Source organism: Aphelocoma coerulescens, chromosome 1A (assembly GCF_041296385.1).
Source record: "Aphelocoma coerulescens isolate FSJ_1873_10779 chromosome 1A, UR_Acoe_1.0, whole genome shotgun sequence".
Lineage (NCBI taxonomy): Eukaryota > Metazoa > Chordata > Aves > Passeriformes > Corvidae > Aphelocoma > Aphelocoma coerulescens.
In genome coordinates, this window is record NC_091014.1 from 56598197 (window position 1) to 56612217 (window position 14021).

At 43.2% G+C, this 14021-nt stretch overlaps 1 protein-coding gene across 1 annotated transcript in view; it reads left to right on the plus strand.

Moving 5' to 3' along the window:
- SYN3 (synapsin III) overlaps positions 1-10976 on the plus strand; it is a 236808-nt gene extending 225832 nt beyond the window's left edge. The window contains exons 15-18 of the mRNA XM_069002932.1: positions 3435-3569; positions 8486-8570; positions 10043-10340; positions 10737-10976. Of these exons, the coding sequence (XP_068859033.1) occupies positions 3435-3569; positions 8486-8570; positions 10043-10340; positions 10737-10869 (651 nt within the window). The 3' untranslated portion in view covers positions 10870-10976. The remainder of the gene's footprint in view (positions 1-3434; positions 3570-8485; positions 8571-10042; positions 10341-10736) is intronic.
- The last annotated feature ends 3045 nt before the right edge of the window (positions 10977-14021 follow it).

Genomic DNA, 14021 nt, shown 5'->3' on the forward strand with positions numbered 1-14021 from the left:
GAAACAGATTGTGAATTTAACAGTAAATGCTGATAATTGTTTTTTCCTCTGCTTTAAAGAACTTTGTCACTTTGAGGAAATATTCAACATAAGTAGTCAGCACTCAATCAGAATTCCTCAAAATAATGCAAGTTCTCCACTGGTGTCAGCAGCCAGATTCTCAAAAGAGCTCAGCAACATGTAGGGTTTAATAATCTCCCCTCTCCCTCTTTATGGTCCATGTGATTTATTCTTCCTCCTGGAAGAATAAGATAAGCCCTGACTGCAATACAGCTAAGCTGTGTTACTAGACATGCTCCTTGCTGCCCTGCAAGGAGCCCTGCTCATCCCTTCAGCACTGCCTACCATTTGTTTTGGTATGTCCAGTCACTGGTTTGTTCCTTTCCTTTCCTTTCCTTTCCTTTCCTTTCCTTTCCTTTCCTTTCCTTTCCTTTCCTTTCCTTTCCTTTCCTTTCCTTTCCTTTCCTTTCCTTTCCTTTCCTTTCCTTTCCTTTCCTTTCCTTTCCTTTCCTTTCCTTTTTCCTTTCCTTTCCTTTCTCCTTCCCTCCTTCCCTAGAAATCACCTAAACACTCCACTCTTGCACATCAGAGTGTGAAAAAACAAACCCAGGCTTCATCATCAGAAAGGCACAGAGGGACAACCAGGATGGTCTTTTCCTGAGTCTCTTCTCTGCCTGGGCACTTTTCCTTCACCCATCACACACCTTATCAGGCAACAGCAGCTGCACAAGGAGCAGCCACTGACCTTGGGCAGCTATAAAGGCTGGGTCCATATGTGCTGACATCTTCTTGCCTTGCCCAGATGTTCTATGATCACCCAGGAAGGCATGAGTGCAATCTGTCTGTAATTCACATATTCCTCTCAGCCAGCTGATTTATTCAGAATTAGCATTTGTATCTGCCCAATTCCAGACCAATTCACCCTTCCTGGAGGACAGGCATGCTGACATCTCATGATCTTTTCAGTGCAGTGGCAACCAGCTGTGTCATTCTACCCACAGAAATGACTGCCATTTTCAAAGGCCTTCTCTTGTGCATGTGATTGTTCACTCCTGTATTTTCTCTCTCCCACATCTCACATCCCCCTGGCAGACACTGCATATCAGGACAGCATATAGCCTCATCCTTGGTGCGTCTTCACTGATTCAGGTGGAACTGCTCCAGGGTTCACTCCCTCTGGGGCCTTTGGTTTATAAAGCACCATCTTCCTCTTCAGCCACTGAAACCACAGAAATAGGAAAAAGCAGTCCTTGAGTTGGGGAAATCAGTTCTGGGGTTATCAGCACAGGAAAAAAATGGACCTGTTGGAGCAGATTCAGAGGAGGGTCATGAAGATGAGTAGAGTGCTGGAGGTTGTTCAGCCTGGAGAAGAGAAGGATCTGGGGAGATCTTATAGCACCTTCCAGTGTGTAAAAAGGGCCCATAAGAAAGACAGGGACAAACCTTTTAGCAGGGCCTGTTGCAACAGGAAAAATGATTATGATTTTAAACTAAAAGAGGGTACATTCAAATTATATATAAGGAAGAATTTTTTTACAGTGCAGATAGAGGTGGATGCCCCATCTGTGAAGACACTCAAGGTCAGGCTGGATAGGGCTGATCTAATTGAAGATGTCTCTGCTCATAGCAGGAGTATTGGACTGGATGGCCTTTAAAGGTTCCTTCCAGCCCAAACCATTCTATGAGTCTATGAAAAGCGGGGTTCGGGCTGTTTTGAGCAGAGCCGTGTCTCGGTGACTCCCAGGAGGGCGGGAGCCGGGAGCGCGGCTCGCCTGACTCTCGGCAGGGGAACGGCATCATCTAGTGGTCACACGGCATCATCTAGTGGTCACACGGGCCCTTCGCACCGTGCCGTGCAGGGACACGGAGACCTCTTCTCTCTCGGGAACTGTAATTGCCACATTTCCTTTTAAGACAGGAGTGGAGAGGAGGGAAACCTGTGCAGGAACCTGCTGGAGGGCCACCAGGAGCCGCTGGCTAGTGAGACCCAGATGGGAACTGGCCATACCCTGACGCTGTTAGGAAGCATCATATTCCCCACGTCTTCTCTCAACAGAAGAACAGCTAAATGGATAGTGGAAGGAAAAGCCGCGTTGTGTATTTTGCCAAACACTAACATACAACTTCCTAACCTTCTCCTTTTGCCCCCTGGGCCAAGTAGGCCATGGATATAAACATCAACCCACTCTCCAATGGTACCTTAGATTAAACTTTCTAGGTAGCTTTTCTAGTGTTCAGAAAAGACACATATAGAAATCAAACAAAACCATAATTCTGCAAGAAAAGAGCAGAATACAAACTCGGTGAACTCACCTCACTGATTTCCTCTACTTTAAATCTAAAAAAAGAGGGTGCAAAATTTTCCATTTCCCTCCAAGAGTGTTCTTTTGCAGCCTTGCCAGGGTGGAGTGCACTTCCGATTGTTATCTGAGCGTGAGTCAGTGCCTTTCTTGAGCAATTCAACCTTCAACTCTGCATTTCCAGGGATTTTAATGTTTGTTTTAAAAATAAAAGCAAAATAAAATAAACTCTTCCAACCCTGTTATTTTGGTACTATTATATTTACTCCAGCTGAATCTTAACTTCATCAGAGTACAGTTCTTCCTGTGGGATTTAGTTAATGTTTGCAAAGCACTTGATTTATGATGAACTGTTGAAAATTATGTTTGGGGCTGCTATACAGCTGAGGGTCTGCTGTGCTTCCAGTATTATTGTTGTGAGGCCATTTCTTACCTCAAAGACCCTTTGACAGTTTTCCTTCCCCCATCCCCACAGTCTCACTTCCCAGTTTTCCCCAGCAGAGTTGTAAACTTGCTTGGGAAGCAGTTGTATCACAGCATTATCAAGAAGACAAGCAGAGAATAAGTTTCTTTTCCTGCACTTGGTGCTGGTTTGGTGACATCCTATTCATTACACATCTGTGGTGTTTATTTTCGCTCTCAGGGTGCAGTGCTCTGTGTTCATTAATCCCAAATGTCTCCTGGTTTCATCCAGGTCTCATTGCTCTCATCTCCTCAGGATTCAGTACATGTTGTTTCTCTTCCCCTGTGGCCCTTTCAGTTGCAATGTCACCCCAAAATACTGTGGGACAATGCCAGAGAGACCTCATCCATCAGACGCATCTCCTCAGGACATGTGAAGGAGAAAGTTTGTATTTAGTTGATTTAGAAACCTCCAGCCACCATAAGCCTTGGCTTGGCTCCCAAGCTGTGAAGGGAAGGAAGATGGAGAGCTGGGGGAAGTACATGCTCTTTCCAAAAAATCCTAAGCGAAATCCCATGCCTGGAAAAGTCAAGCATTTTTCAGCATGAGGAGAGTGGTGACTACAGATGTTGGCAAGGATGTGGAGACACAAAACAGGTTAATGTAAGAGGTGAGTTGAAACAGGCAGCAGGAAGCCACCTTACTAACTGTTGTTTTTTCTCCTGTGGCAGGTGATGGACAGCTCGATGCCCCTGATTGGGGAGCACATAGAAGAGGACAGACAGCTTATAGCTGATCTGGTTGTTTCCAAAATGACTCAGCTTGTCATCTCTGCTGGATCTACACCGTCACCGCTGAGGCCTTGGGTATGAGTGAATAGAGACCTTGTGACCAAGTTATTTCCCTGAATTTCTTTCTTTCACTCTCCTCACTGAGTCTGTCAGGCAGTCAGATATCCCAGACAGTTGAACAGCCCCATATGGGAGTGTATTGGACAGACTGATTCCTGCTCTTCCAAAGGAGACTCTCACAGACTCCTTGAAGTGGGCACCCCTAAGGAACCCATCTCTCTCCCTTACTCTCCTTCCAGATAAATATGACATCACACCAGTCCATGCATCTAGACATTCTGATTTGCTAAATTCACATTGAAGACAGACATTTTTAGAGGTTCTTCTAATGCCCAACTTCATTTCTGTCTAACAACATCCCTCAGGATAGGTTTCATTCCAGTTTTTACATGCCTGTTCTGCTTTTGAGAACAGAAAGTGGGACTCTCCAGCAAGACTTGTTCCATTCCTTACTGCTGTTTCTTCTTCAGAGATGTCCTTTGTCGCCTTCATCAGGGGGAGGCTTTGCTAAGGCTGAACACATATATTTTGCATTTAAACTGACTCCTTAGTTCTTCTTGTATACATCCATTTTGAGTATCAAATGCATCTAATTGTACTGCCACATTTCCCAGGGGCAGTTCTGTGTAAATGAAACACCCCAGAACAAAACCTGAGTATCCAGGTGTACTTTCTACACCTCTTTCAGTATCTAACAGGGAGCCAAGTGTGAAGGTTTGAGGACAACAAATCTGTACAACAGAAGAGACAAGAGAGTAAAAAGGTTGAGGGACAAAACTGATTGCAATGCACTGGTACAATTTTCATTTCCACTTGAGACAAAAAAATGGGAGAAGGCACTTTATGGTGCTCTGCCTTTGTCATATGACAATCCACTCCTGCTAAACCAGGTCCCAGCATGAAGGGTATTCGGGTACTCCAAGTTTTAGCTAGAGTTAAGGAGTAAAACATTTAATAGACACTGAAAATGCTTTAAGGCAGGGAAAGTGATACAGAAGAGATAGCATTTACAAAGTGGAATCAAGAACTACCATCCAAAACAGCCAAGATATAGTGTATGAACTAAGAGCAAAGGGCAAGCCAGCAGAAACTGAGAACATGAAGAGATGTGTCTGTTTTCCACGTCTGCAATACACTGGTACAGGATTGGACTGGATTACAGCTGACCTAAATTAGGACCAAAGCAAGAACAAAACAAATCTTGAAGGGATACTATGTCAAATAGAAGAGTCAAATAAGAAAAAGAGTCTGCATTGGGAATACAACCTAGAAATACCTGTATATATAATCAAGAAAACTAAACCCACAAACATGTTAACTAGACTTTTACTATACAGAGAGAAAGAGCTTGGTTCCACACACATAAAAAAAATTGCACATGCTACATTACTAACATAATGTTACAATAGTTAGAAGTGTCCAGAGAGAAATAATTAAATATGAGGCTGGTGAGATGCAGAACTAGAGCTATAGGGGAAGACTTCCACAGAAGGAATACAAAGAGCAATTCTGAATACAAAGACGGCAGTACTGAAAACATAGAAACATAAATCCTTGGATATCCTATGGGTATGAATAGAATACCTATATGTATTATTGGACCTCTCTATACTAGTCTCTGGGTCGAGAAAAACTGAGAAATTATGAAACTGAGTGCACAGAATTGACAGAGATGGAAAAGTAACAAGTCACAACAATGTGAGACTTCAGCTATCAAGAAGCAAGTCAAATACCACAGTGGGACAGCAATTCAGAGGGAGGTAAAAACATCTTGACTTTGCCTTAAGAAACATCCAGGTACAAATTCAGAAAGTGAGTGTGTACCATTAGATGTCCAAGGGACAAATGTGATATCAAAAAGTAAGGGTATGACACAAGCAGTGAGAAAATTAATCAACTCCCTAGAAGTAAAACTGTATAGATGTTATCTGAGAGACCACTGTTTTCCAGAATGCATATATACAATTCTGATCTGCTCCTGAACCAAGAATGTGAGAAATAAACTTCTGGAGTTAAATGACAGAAAGGACATTCAAGACAAACAGGGTGAAAAAAAATCTTTCAAATTTGGAAATCTGACATTTAAGAAGACCTTTATGTAGCATCATACGAATAATAAAATGAAATGTAAAAAGGACAGAAATTAATTCTGAGGAGCAGATAGGGGAAAGAATGAAACAAGTTCTTTGAGTTCATCAGAAAATGGAACCCTACCAAACAATTGGTGGGTTCTATGGATCATCCAGAATTAAGGGAGGAAAAGAAGACAACAGGGACAGTGTTTTGACTCTACAAAATGTAATTGCTGAAAGTGGGGAACTGCTTTACCTTGTTACACTTTTCCCTGATCAGAATGACACAAAAAAGAACAAAAACAGTCATTAAGTCAGTGATGACTGTTATTTTAAAAAAGTTATTAAGCCCCCAACTCCAGATGGCCACATCCAATGAACTGATTTTGGGAAGTGACTAAGCTGCCAAAAAAACCTGTGCAAAATCATTAGAAATAGTCACTGCTCCAGAGGATTGGTGTACAACAAATACAAAATATGTGGTTTGAAAGCTGTAAGAGTAAGGTAGAAAAATTTAGCCGAGTAAGTCATAGACTTTATGAATTATCTCAAATGATAATTTAAAGAAGAATACAGAAGATTAAATAAATCAGCAGAAACCACAGCTAAGGGCATTTACCACATTATTTTTTTTTGCAAGGAAGGAAAAATGTCCCATTAATTTCCTTTCGATTCTTTTCCTTTCATTTCTTTGGAAATTCTTTCATGAAGTGGTAGATAACAGGCAATCAGTCAAAATGACGTAGTTAGTCAAAAAGCCTTAGGCAAGGTAACAGACAAGCTATGAAAGAAAGCATGGAGGGGCTAAAGGGTAAAGTTTTATTGTGCAGCAGAAGCTGACCTCAGATAAAGACATAGATATGAGATTTTAATTCTTGCAATCAGTTAGCAGAGGCTTCAAGGCTACGGAGCCTGGCTGTGTTGATAGATGGGCTGGTTGAGCCCAGGACAGGATAAGATGTTAATGACAAATTCGCTTTCATGCCTTCAACATGAAACCCAGTTTCATGGTTACACTGAGGTTCTTCCCTCGCTTCTCTGACCCACCACCAGACTTTCCCTTCACTGTCTCTTTTCCAAAGGCAGAAGACCTTGGGCTGGCCCTCACCCCTTCATCTCTCAGCCTCAAAACTCTGTTTTGCCTTTATCTCTGAGATGCCTTGGTTGACTGTAAGGAAAATCTGTAGAGGTGAATATGAGATCCAATTCCCTTTCTTTGGCTGGTCTAATCAGGATGTCTCACAGCATTCAGAGAATATATTTCCATCAACACCAAGGCAAGGTTTAGTTCCCAAGCTATGTAGGGCTAGAAGCCATGAATGGAAAATTCCAAGATTTTCCTTCCCATCCATTTGCAAGTCCCAGACAAATTGTGCAAAAAATGGACGGGCAACTTCATCACATCTTCGTTAGTCAGTTGAAACTAATTTCAATGTTTCCAACTATGAAACATTTCTTCCCACTTCCAGAATCACTTAGCTCATTCTCCTGACCTTTCAGGAGCCTTGAAGACCCTTTTATCATGATGTTCTCCATGTAAATAATCCAGCATGTACCAGTCTATCTGTCTTCAGCTTCCCCTGTTTTCATAAACAATTTTGTGCAATAGGCTTACTCAGGCTTTGTTAATTTTGGACCAGCCCTTTGTGCAGCAGTTCTGTGTTGCTTAATCTGTTTATTAAAATATCTGTCAGAAAGACTAAACAGCAAGAGAGAAGAAAGAGCAGATGGCACCAAATTATTTGCATTAGTCAGGACCAGGGATGGCAGTGAAGAACATCTGACAGAGCTATGTATGTTCAGTCACCACAACAGCAAATGAGACTCCATATGAAGACTGAAGGGTAAACTAAGCTGGGGGTAGAGAGACAGCATAAACAATGTGCAGAACTTTCAAGTGGCACCAGCCATTCCCTTGAGAAATACTTTGTCACATACAGGCTAATGAAAACCATTGCTCAGCCTATGGTTGTGTTGACAAGGGAAAAGCAGGAAATTAGGATGCAGGAAAAATGAACTGGCAATGTATACAGAGAACCCAGATATTGCTTCATCTGGAAAAATGTAAGCAGACCCATCTCTGGCATCTGCAGGAGGAATTACAAAGCTGGGAAAGAGAAGTTGGTGATGAAAACATTTAGGGGCTTGGAAATATTCCCATGCAGGGACTGGAGAGATTCTAAAGTCTCTTGGCTTTAGAAAGGAGGTAGGTGAATGAGAGAGAGGGCAATGAAGGTTTACAAAATAATGAATGGCCTAGCATGGGCAGGTTGTGAGAACTAATCTCAAAACTCAGCACAAAGCAATGGAGACAAGAAATGGGAAAGACAGTGAGGCTGAAAGCTGAGCAAGACTCAAAGGCTCTGGATGTAAATATCTAAACAAAATATCTGGAACTGTTGCAGATTTTGTGGAGCAGATAAAAAGCTTCATGTTTCAGGGCTGAAGCTGGCCCTTGCTTATTAGCAATCAAGAGGAGACCCCTTAGGGTACAGAGATGATTACTCCCTAGATATTTCTATGGTTCATCCCTCCTTCCTTCGGAACATCTGGTGCTGGCAACTGTCCAAAATGGGAGATGGGACTAAGAGAACCCCTCAGGCCAGATACATTTGGTAATTCCTGACTGCCTAAAAAACATTCTAAACTGTAACTTCATTGTTATTCCCTGTGAGCAAACAACTTCTATGCTCTTTATTACTCACCTCTCCATTACGGTCCCATGAGATTTTACCAGCCAGATGCTGCATGTGTGTGAGTGTGTATTTAAGGAACACTTCATGACTCTACAGTTCCTGTATTACCTCAGGGCTTCTCATTGGGGACTCTGTATTAACCGGATTGGCTTTTTTCCTCCAGCCTCCACAAGTTCAGCCTGTGTCAATGAAATCTCAGACTGGACCTCCGCTTGGACAACTGTCACAACCACGGCCTCCTCCACAAGGTACAGTTCTTTGATTCCCATGACAGTGATAACTCTGAGTCTTATCAGTTTGCCTTCCAAATAAAAGGAATCAGGATAAAGGTTTCACTCATTTTCCAATTCACTGACAAGCAGGCAGCAAATTCAGTGTACTATTAAAGCAGATACTGTCATATCCCGCAGCAGCTCAGAAAGTGGGATGATAATTTGATATAGATCCAGTTGATACCCCTGGTAGGACTTGGCCCAGCCAAACAAGGCCACTTGAACTGGCACTGGAGCAGGATTCTGGGCTCAGAGTATATTGTGTTTGCACAAAGCTGTGGTGGCTACAAGTGTTAAGAAGTGATGGGAAGATGCTAGTGTTGTCAGGCTCGGAACAGACACCAGTGTTGCAATGCCAGGATCCTTGATCCATCTGTCCAGGAGTTCCCATGTCAGCAAGAGCACATACCCAGCTCCCCCTGACAGCAGAAGCAGGTTTGACTTATGTGGCTTGGTCAAGACAACAGGTTTGGCTTATTGTCCTGACGTACATTGATGTGATGAAGCATAGGGCTACCCCGTGGGTAGCCAGGTCACACCAAACATTCAATTCACGTAACTGATTAGACCCTCATTTTTGCCACCTTCCCTTCCTTTCTCCATTTCAACCTTCTACCAAATTAACACCCTCCTCTAATTATCTTTTTCTCATTGGTCACAGTTTTGCTGCATCCAAAATCAGCATTTCTGATACCAAACACATGTATGTAATCTTGGCATTCCATACTATCGACATGAGCTGTTGGCCTTGCAGGGCACTACTCCGCATCTGTCTCCAGCACTCCCCTTCAATTCTCGGCAAAGCTTTTTCTCACATAACTCCCCTGACCACCTGTGAAATCCAGACAGCCCTCACAACACTACCTGCAACTTTTGTCAGGTTCTCACAGTATTATCTGTCATGTCCAGCAATTTCTCATGTCACATCCAATTGTTTTCCACATCCTCCTCAGTTCTGAGAGTCTGCTACCAAAGCAACTGAAGCCACCTGGTGATGGTTCTGGAACAGAGGTATGGATAGTGATAGGATGGAGTGCCTCACATCAAACTGCTGGGCCCGTGAAGAGACTGCTGACCAAAACCAGCAGGGTCAGCTTACATTTCCCACAGAGTTGGTACTCCAGTGACTCTTCCTTCCCCAAGCAGGAAGCACTCACCAAGGATAAGAAATACCAGATACATGAAGGGTAAGGCAGGTTGAAGTGACTCCCTTTGGGGAGAGTGGAGGGACTTCTTTAGTGCTGAAGAAGGTAGAGAAATGGACAGCTCTAGAGAGGAGGGCATGACACCAATTTTAGGCCTGTAGAAGAGGGTTTGCCTTATTCTTCCCCATGAAGTTACTCTGAAGAGTCTCTCCTCTTAGCAAAACCTGTCCTTCTGTAGAGATGTCCTGTGCTTGTTGCCCACCACATGTACTTCCTCACATTTATGTCACATGTCCCTTTCAGGCGGACCACGCCAGCCACAAGCATCTCAGCCTCCACGAACAAACGCGCCCCCACAGCAGCGGCTCTCTCCTCAAGGACAGCAGCCCCAGAGTCCCCAGTCCACTTCCCCTCAGCAGCAAAGGTCACCTGGATCTCCACAGCAAGTCCGATCAGCAACTGGGTCCTCTCCAGTCCAGGCCTCCAAGGCAGGCGCGTTCCCTCCACAGCAGCCCAGGCCTCCTGCCCAAGGCCGGGCTCCCAGCCAGCCGAGCCCCACGGAAATGTCCAAGCAGCAAACCACCCCACACCCACACCTGAAGTAAGTGCTCTGACAAACTGCTAGGATCTGTAGATATTAGAAAAAGGCTGTCCAAAAAGCACCCTGAGCTGACACGAAGAACATATCAGATGTTGTGAGGCCGTCTTCTGTATTGGTAGTGAAATTACTTAAGGGTTTCCCACAACAGCCTCACCAAATGGCAACTGCATACTTCTAGTCAGATATTTTCAGTAACACACACCAAGCTGGACTAAGCCACTTGCCCATGCCCCATTCTGTCCCACCTCCCCCATTCCTGGATGTCTTAGCACAAGGAGATTTTCCATGCCAGCCTTTCCTTTTATCCTTGAATTTGTGTGATGAAACACAAAGCATGAGTAACCAGCTTTCAATTCCCATCTTCTCCTGATGAGTCTGAACTGTTTTCCCTTTCAGCAAATCGCAGTCCCTGACAAACAGCTTCAGCATATCTGAGTCATCTCAGCGAGGAAATGCCACTGAAGATGAAGCAAAAGCTGAGACCATCCGCAACCTGAGGAAATCATTTGCTAGCCTGTTTTCTGATTAACAGTCCCAGCACCTGGATCTGTGCTTTTGTCAGCCCTCACTCTACATTATGTCATACCTGATGTCATCCTGGAATATACTCAGTGAACCCAGCGATTTACAACTAACACCTGGGTAAAGGGAATTTAGAAAACTATAGTTGTTTTAATACAAAGAAAATATTCTAATAACCGTCTGAGAAGTGACTGTATAAAAGTGTCACTATTTCATTGGGTTTTGTGCATAATCAGAATCACATCTGTTCAAATGACTGAGTGGTAAAGCAAATTTTACTCTTGTTAACCCCTGTGGAGTCAACACAGTTATGACAGTGCAAACTGGGTTTTATTTTGATTTGTATATAGTCAATACAATTGTTAACTTCCAATTACTGAATTATTGTTAAGGTTAAGCTAAAAAAAAATAAGGCTTCTTTCAGAAACGCATGTGCAAAGGCAGAGTCAAGAATAAGTATCCATTGACCAACAAAGTGAGCATGCCTGGGCATGGAAATCCAGTGAACTGTGGAATTTCATGGTACCAACTTCATAAAAAGTCACTTTTCAGAGAAAAACTATGTTCAAGATAAATATGGTACCAGGCATCAGTAAGCACCAAAGATCACACGAGCAGGTCAGCCAGATGGACTGCTGGTTTGTTCCAGATCACTCTGCTCATAGCAGATAAAACATCTCTGTTTCATGCCTTGCATTTATGTCGCCTGTGATTCCCAAGTACTGAGAGAAAAATGTCATGTTCTAACCCAGTAGCCTTAGTTCAAAAATAACCTAAGAAGTGGGTCTTCCACACAAAAAACTTCTTCCCTGCCCCTGAAAACACGAGTTCACATTCACAGTTCACACGAATTCCAGACAAAACCCAGCTAAACTCCAAGCACTTTGGTGACTTGGTCACATCTGGATGTGTATGTCCCTCAGGAACATGCTTAATTAATAGCAGAGCTGATGAAGTGCACATAGCTGTGTGCTGAGTGTTCCATAATACTGAATGGACAGAGAGACGGAGTGAAATCCTGTCTCCTGCCTTGAAATCCCACTGACTTTGCTGGGGTGAATGCAAAATGAATGCAAGGTGACAAACCTGAAACAGAACTGGAAAATTATGCTTCACAAGTACGATGACCTGGGTGCATCCAGAGACACCAAGCCACAGGAGGGCACATATGGGATTGTCCCAAGCAGGTAACAATCAGTATTAGTTCTCCCTGACCACTCCCAAGAATTATCCTTCCAGAGAAGACAGAGATGGATTTTGCTGGTGTGCTTTTCCTCTAAGCCTGCAGCACTGAACGAAGCTGTGTCTGTGTACATATACTGGAACACGACAAAACCCACACAAACTACGTCCATGATTGAAAAAACTCACCCTGGGTAAATCCACGTATTTATAGCTATTTACACCAGCTGAGAGCCTACCCCCTACACCCTGGGAGGTCTGTTTGTAACACATTTAATGCAGGTTCCAGTACTCATCCCACCTCAACATACAGCTTTGAGGCCAGACTTGACTTTGTGCTTCCCTTGGCAACTTCACCGTGATGATACTTAGGAATGCCCAGGGAGGTCAGTAAGTTAAAAAAATATTTGAGCCAATGGCCCAGATCTTTGCTGCCACTTAAACAAGGAGATCCCCAAAGCAGCAAAAGCAACAGCTGCATTTGCCATCTTGGATCTTATGATTCACTGGTGGAAAGCCAAACTAGGAAATCCTTCCTGCATAGTACCTGTAATGAACATCTAAATCCAATGAAGTCATCTGGACCTTGTATGACCTACCCCTGAGCAGGCCTTTGCACATATAATGGCAAGTAACAGCATAGCTTTTCCAGATTGGAAGTCCCTCAAGAGACTCATCTGGATCAATGATTTATACCTCAAGTTCAGTATTACAGAACCACCTTACTCTCTGACGGTTTGTCTTCTGTTTTGGGTTTGTTTTTTGTTTTTTTTTTCCTCAGTTCTGTGTTGTCCTTCAGGGTTTGACAAGCAGTTTACAATGTAGCATCATAAATATATGTCATCATCTGAGAAAAAAAAAAAAACAGTCCCTGCTCTTTTGCAGTCTCCAGGAGCAATAAAAGAGTGAGAAATGGCCTTGAGCAAGCACTGTCCCACTGGCAAGAACAGCAGATTAACATGCTTCACATATATGGAGAAGAGGTAATACAACCCTGGCAGGAGAGGATTTCCTTCTGTAACACTTCCCTCAGCATGGTTTATGCCTTTCCCTACTAAATGGTCACCAGAGATGCAGAGACAGAAATGAAAGTTTACTGCAAGAATCCTCAATTGCTTTATCCCCTGAAACTCTACAACTCCCTTACCAACACAACATATACAAAAAAGGAATGGTGACTAGTACGACATGACCCCATAAATCAACAGCAGTTCATCGCTGGAAGTGCAACAGCTGGGTCATTTGCTGAGGCTGCATTTGAACACAGCAGGGCTGTCCTCTGACAGACCACAGGAACAAGATAGCACTGTCAGCTTTGATACCCAGCAGTGACTCAATCTCTTCATCTGCCTACAGCTCCCAGCTGTCATCTTTCAAGGGGCAAGCAAACAGCATTGCATCTCCCCTCCTCCTGGCTTTAAGTTGCAGCATCAAGTACAAACAGCAGGCACTCTCAGGTTAATTTAGTTAGTCCATAGTTCCTGAAAAAGCACCTTCAGTTCTATTCACAGAAGTGCTTTAAAACACAGAATTGATTTCCAAAGTTAGAACGATGAAAATCGATGTTGTGTCCTGTAACTGTCCCAACCGTACACTTCAAGTCTACAGCTACAATGCTCACATACTAGATGTTGTGGCTAGCACAAGATTCACAAATGCATCAGCCCATATTCAAGTTATCGCCTTTGATGCTGGCTTTCTACTCCAAAACCCCTACACTCTAAAGAAAAGAAGGAATACAAGGGGTATTTTCCTTTTTTTGAATGAGAAGCTAAGGTATACCCAAGAGGCATTTAGGTACCTAAATATAACAGCAGGGGCAGTAAGAAAACAACAGAAAAATTCATAGAGAGAAGCTACATTTAAATCACAGGGCACACATGTCCCACAGCACACCTTGGGATCTTTCTCACACAGATGTGAAAACTAAGCACCTGGCCAGAGCTTCTTTTGTCCTATTTGCTTTAATTTTCTTTG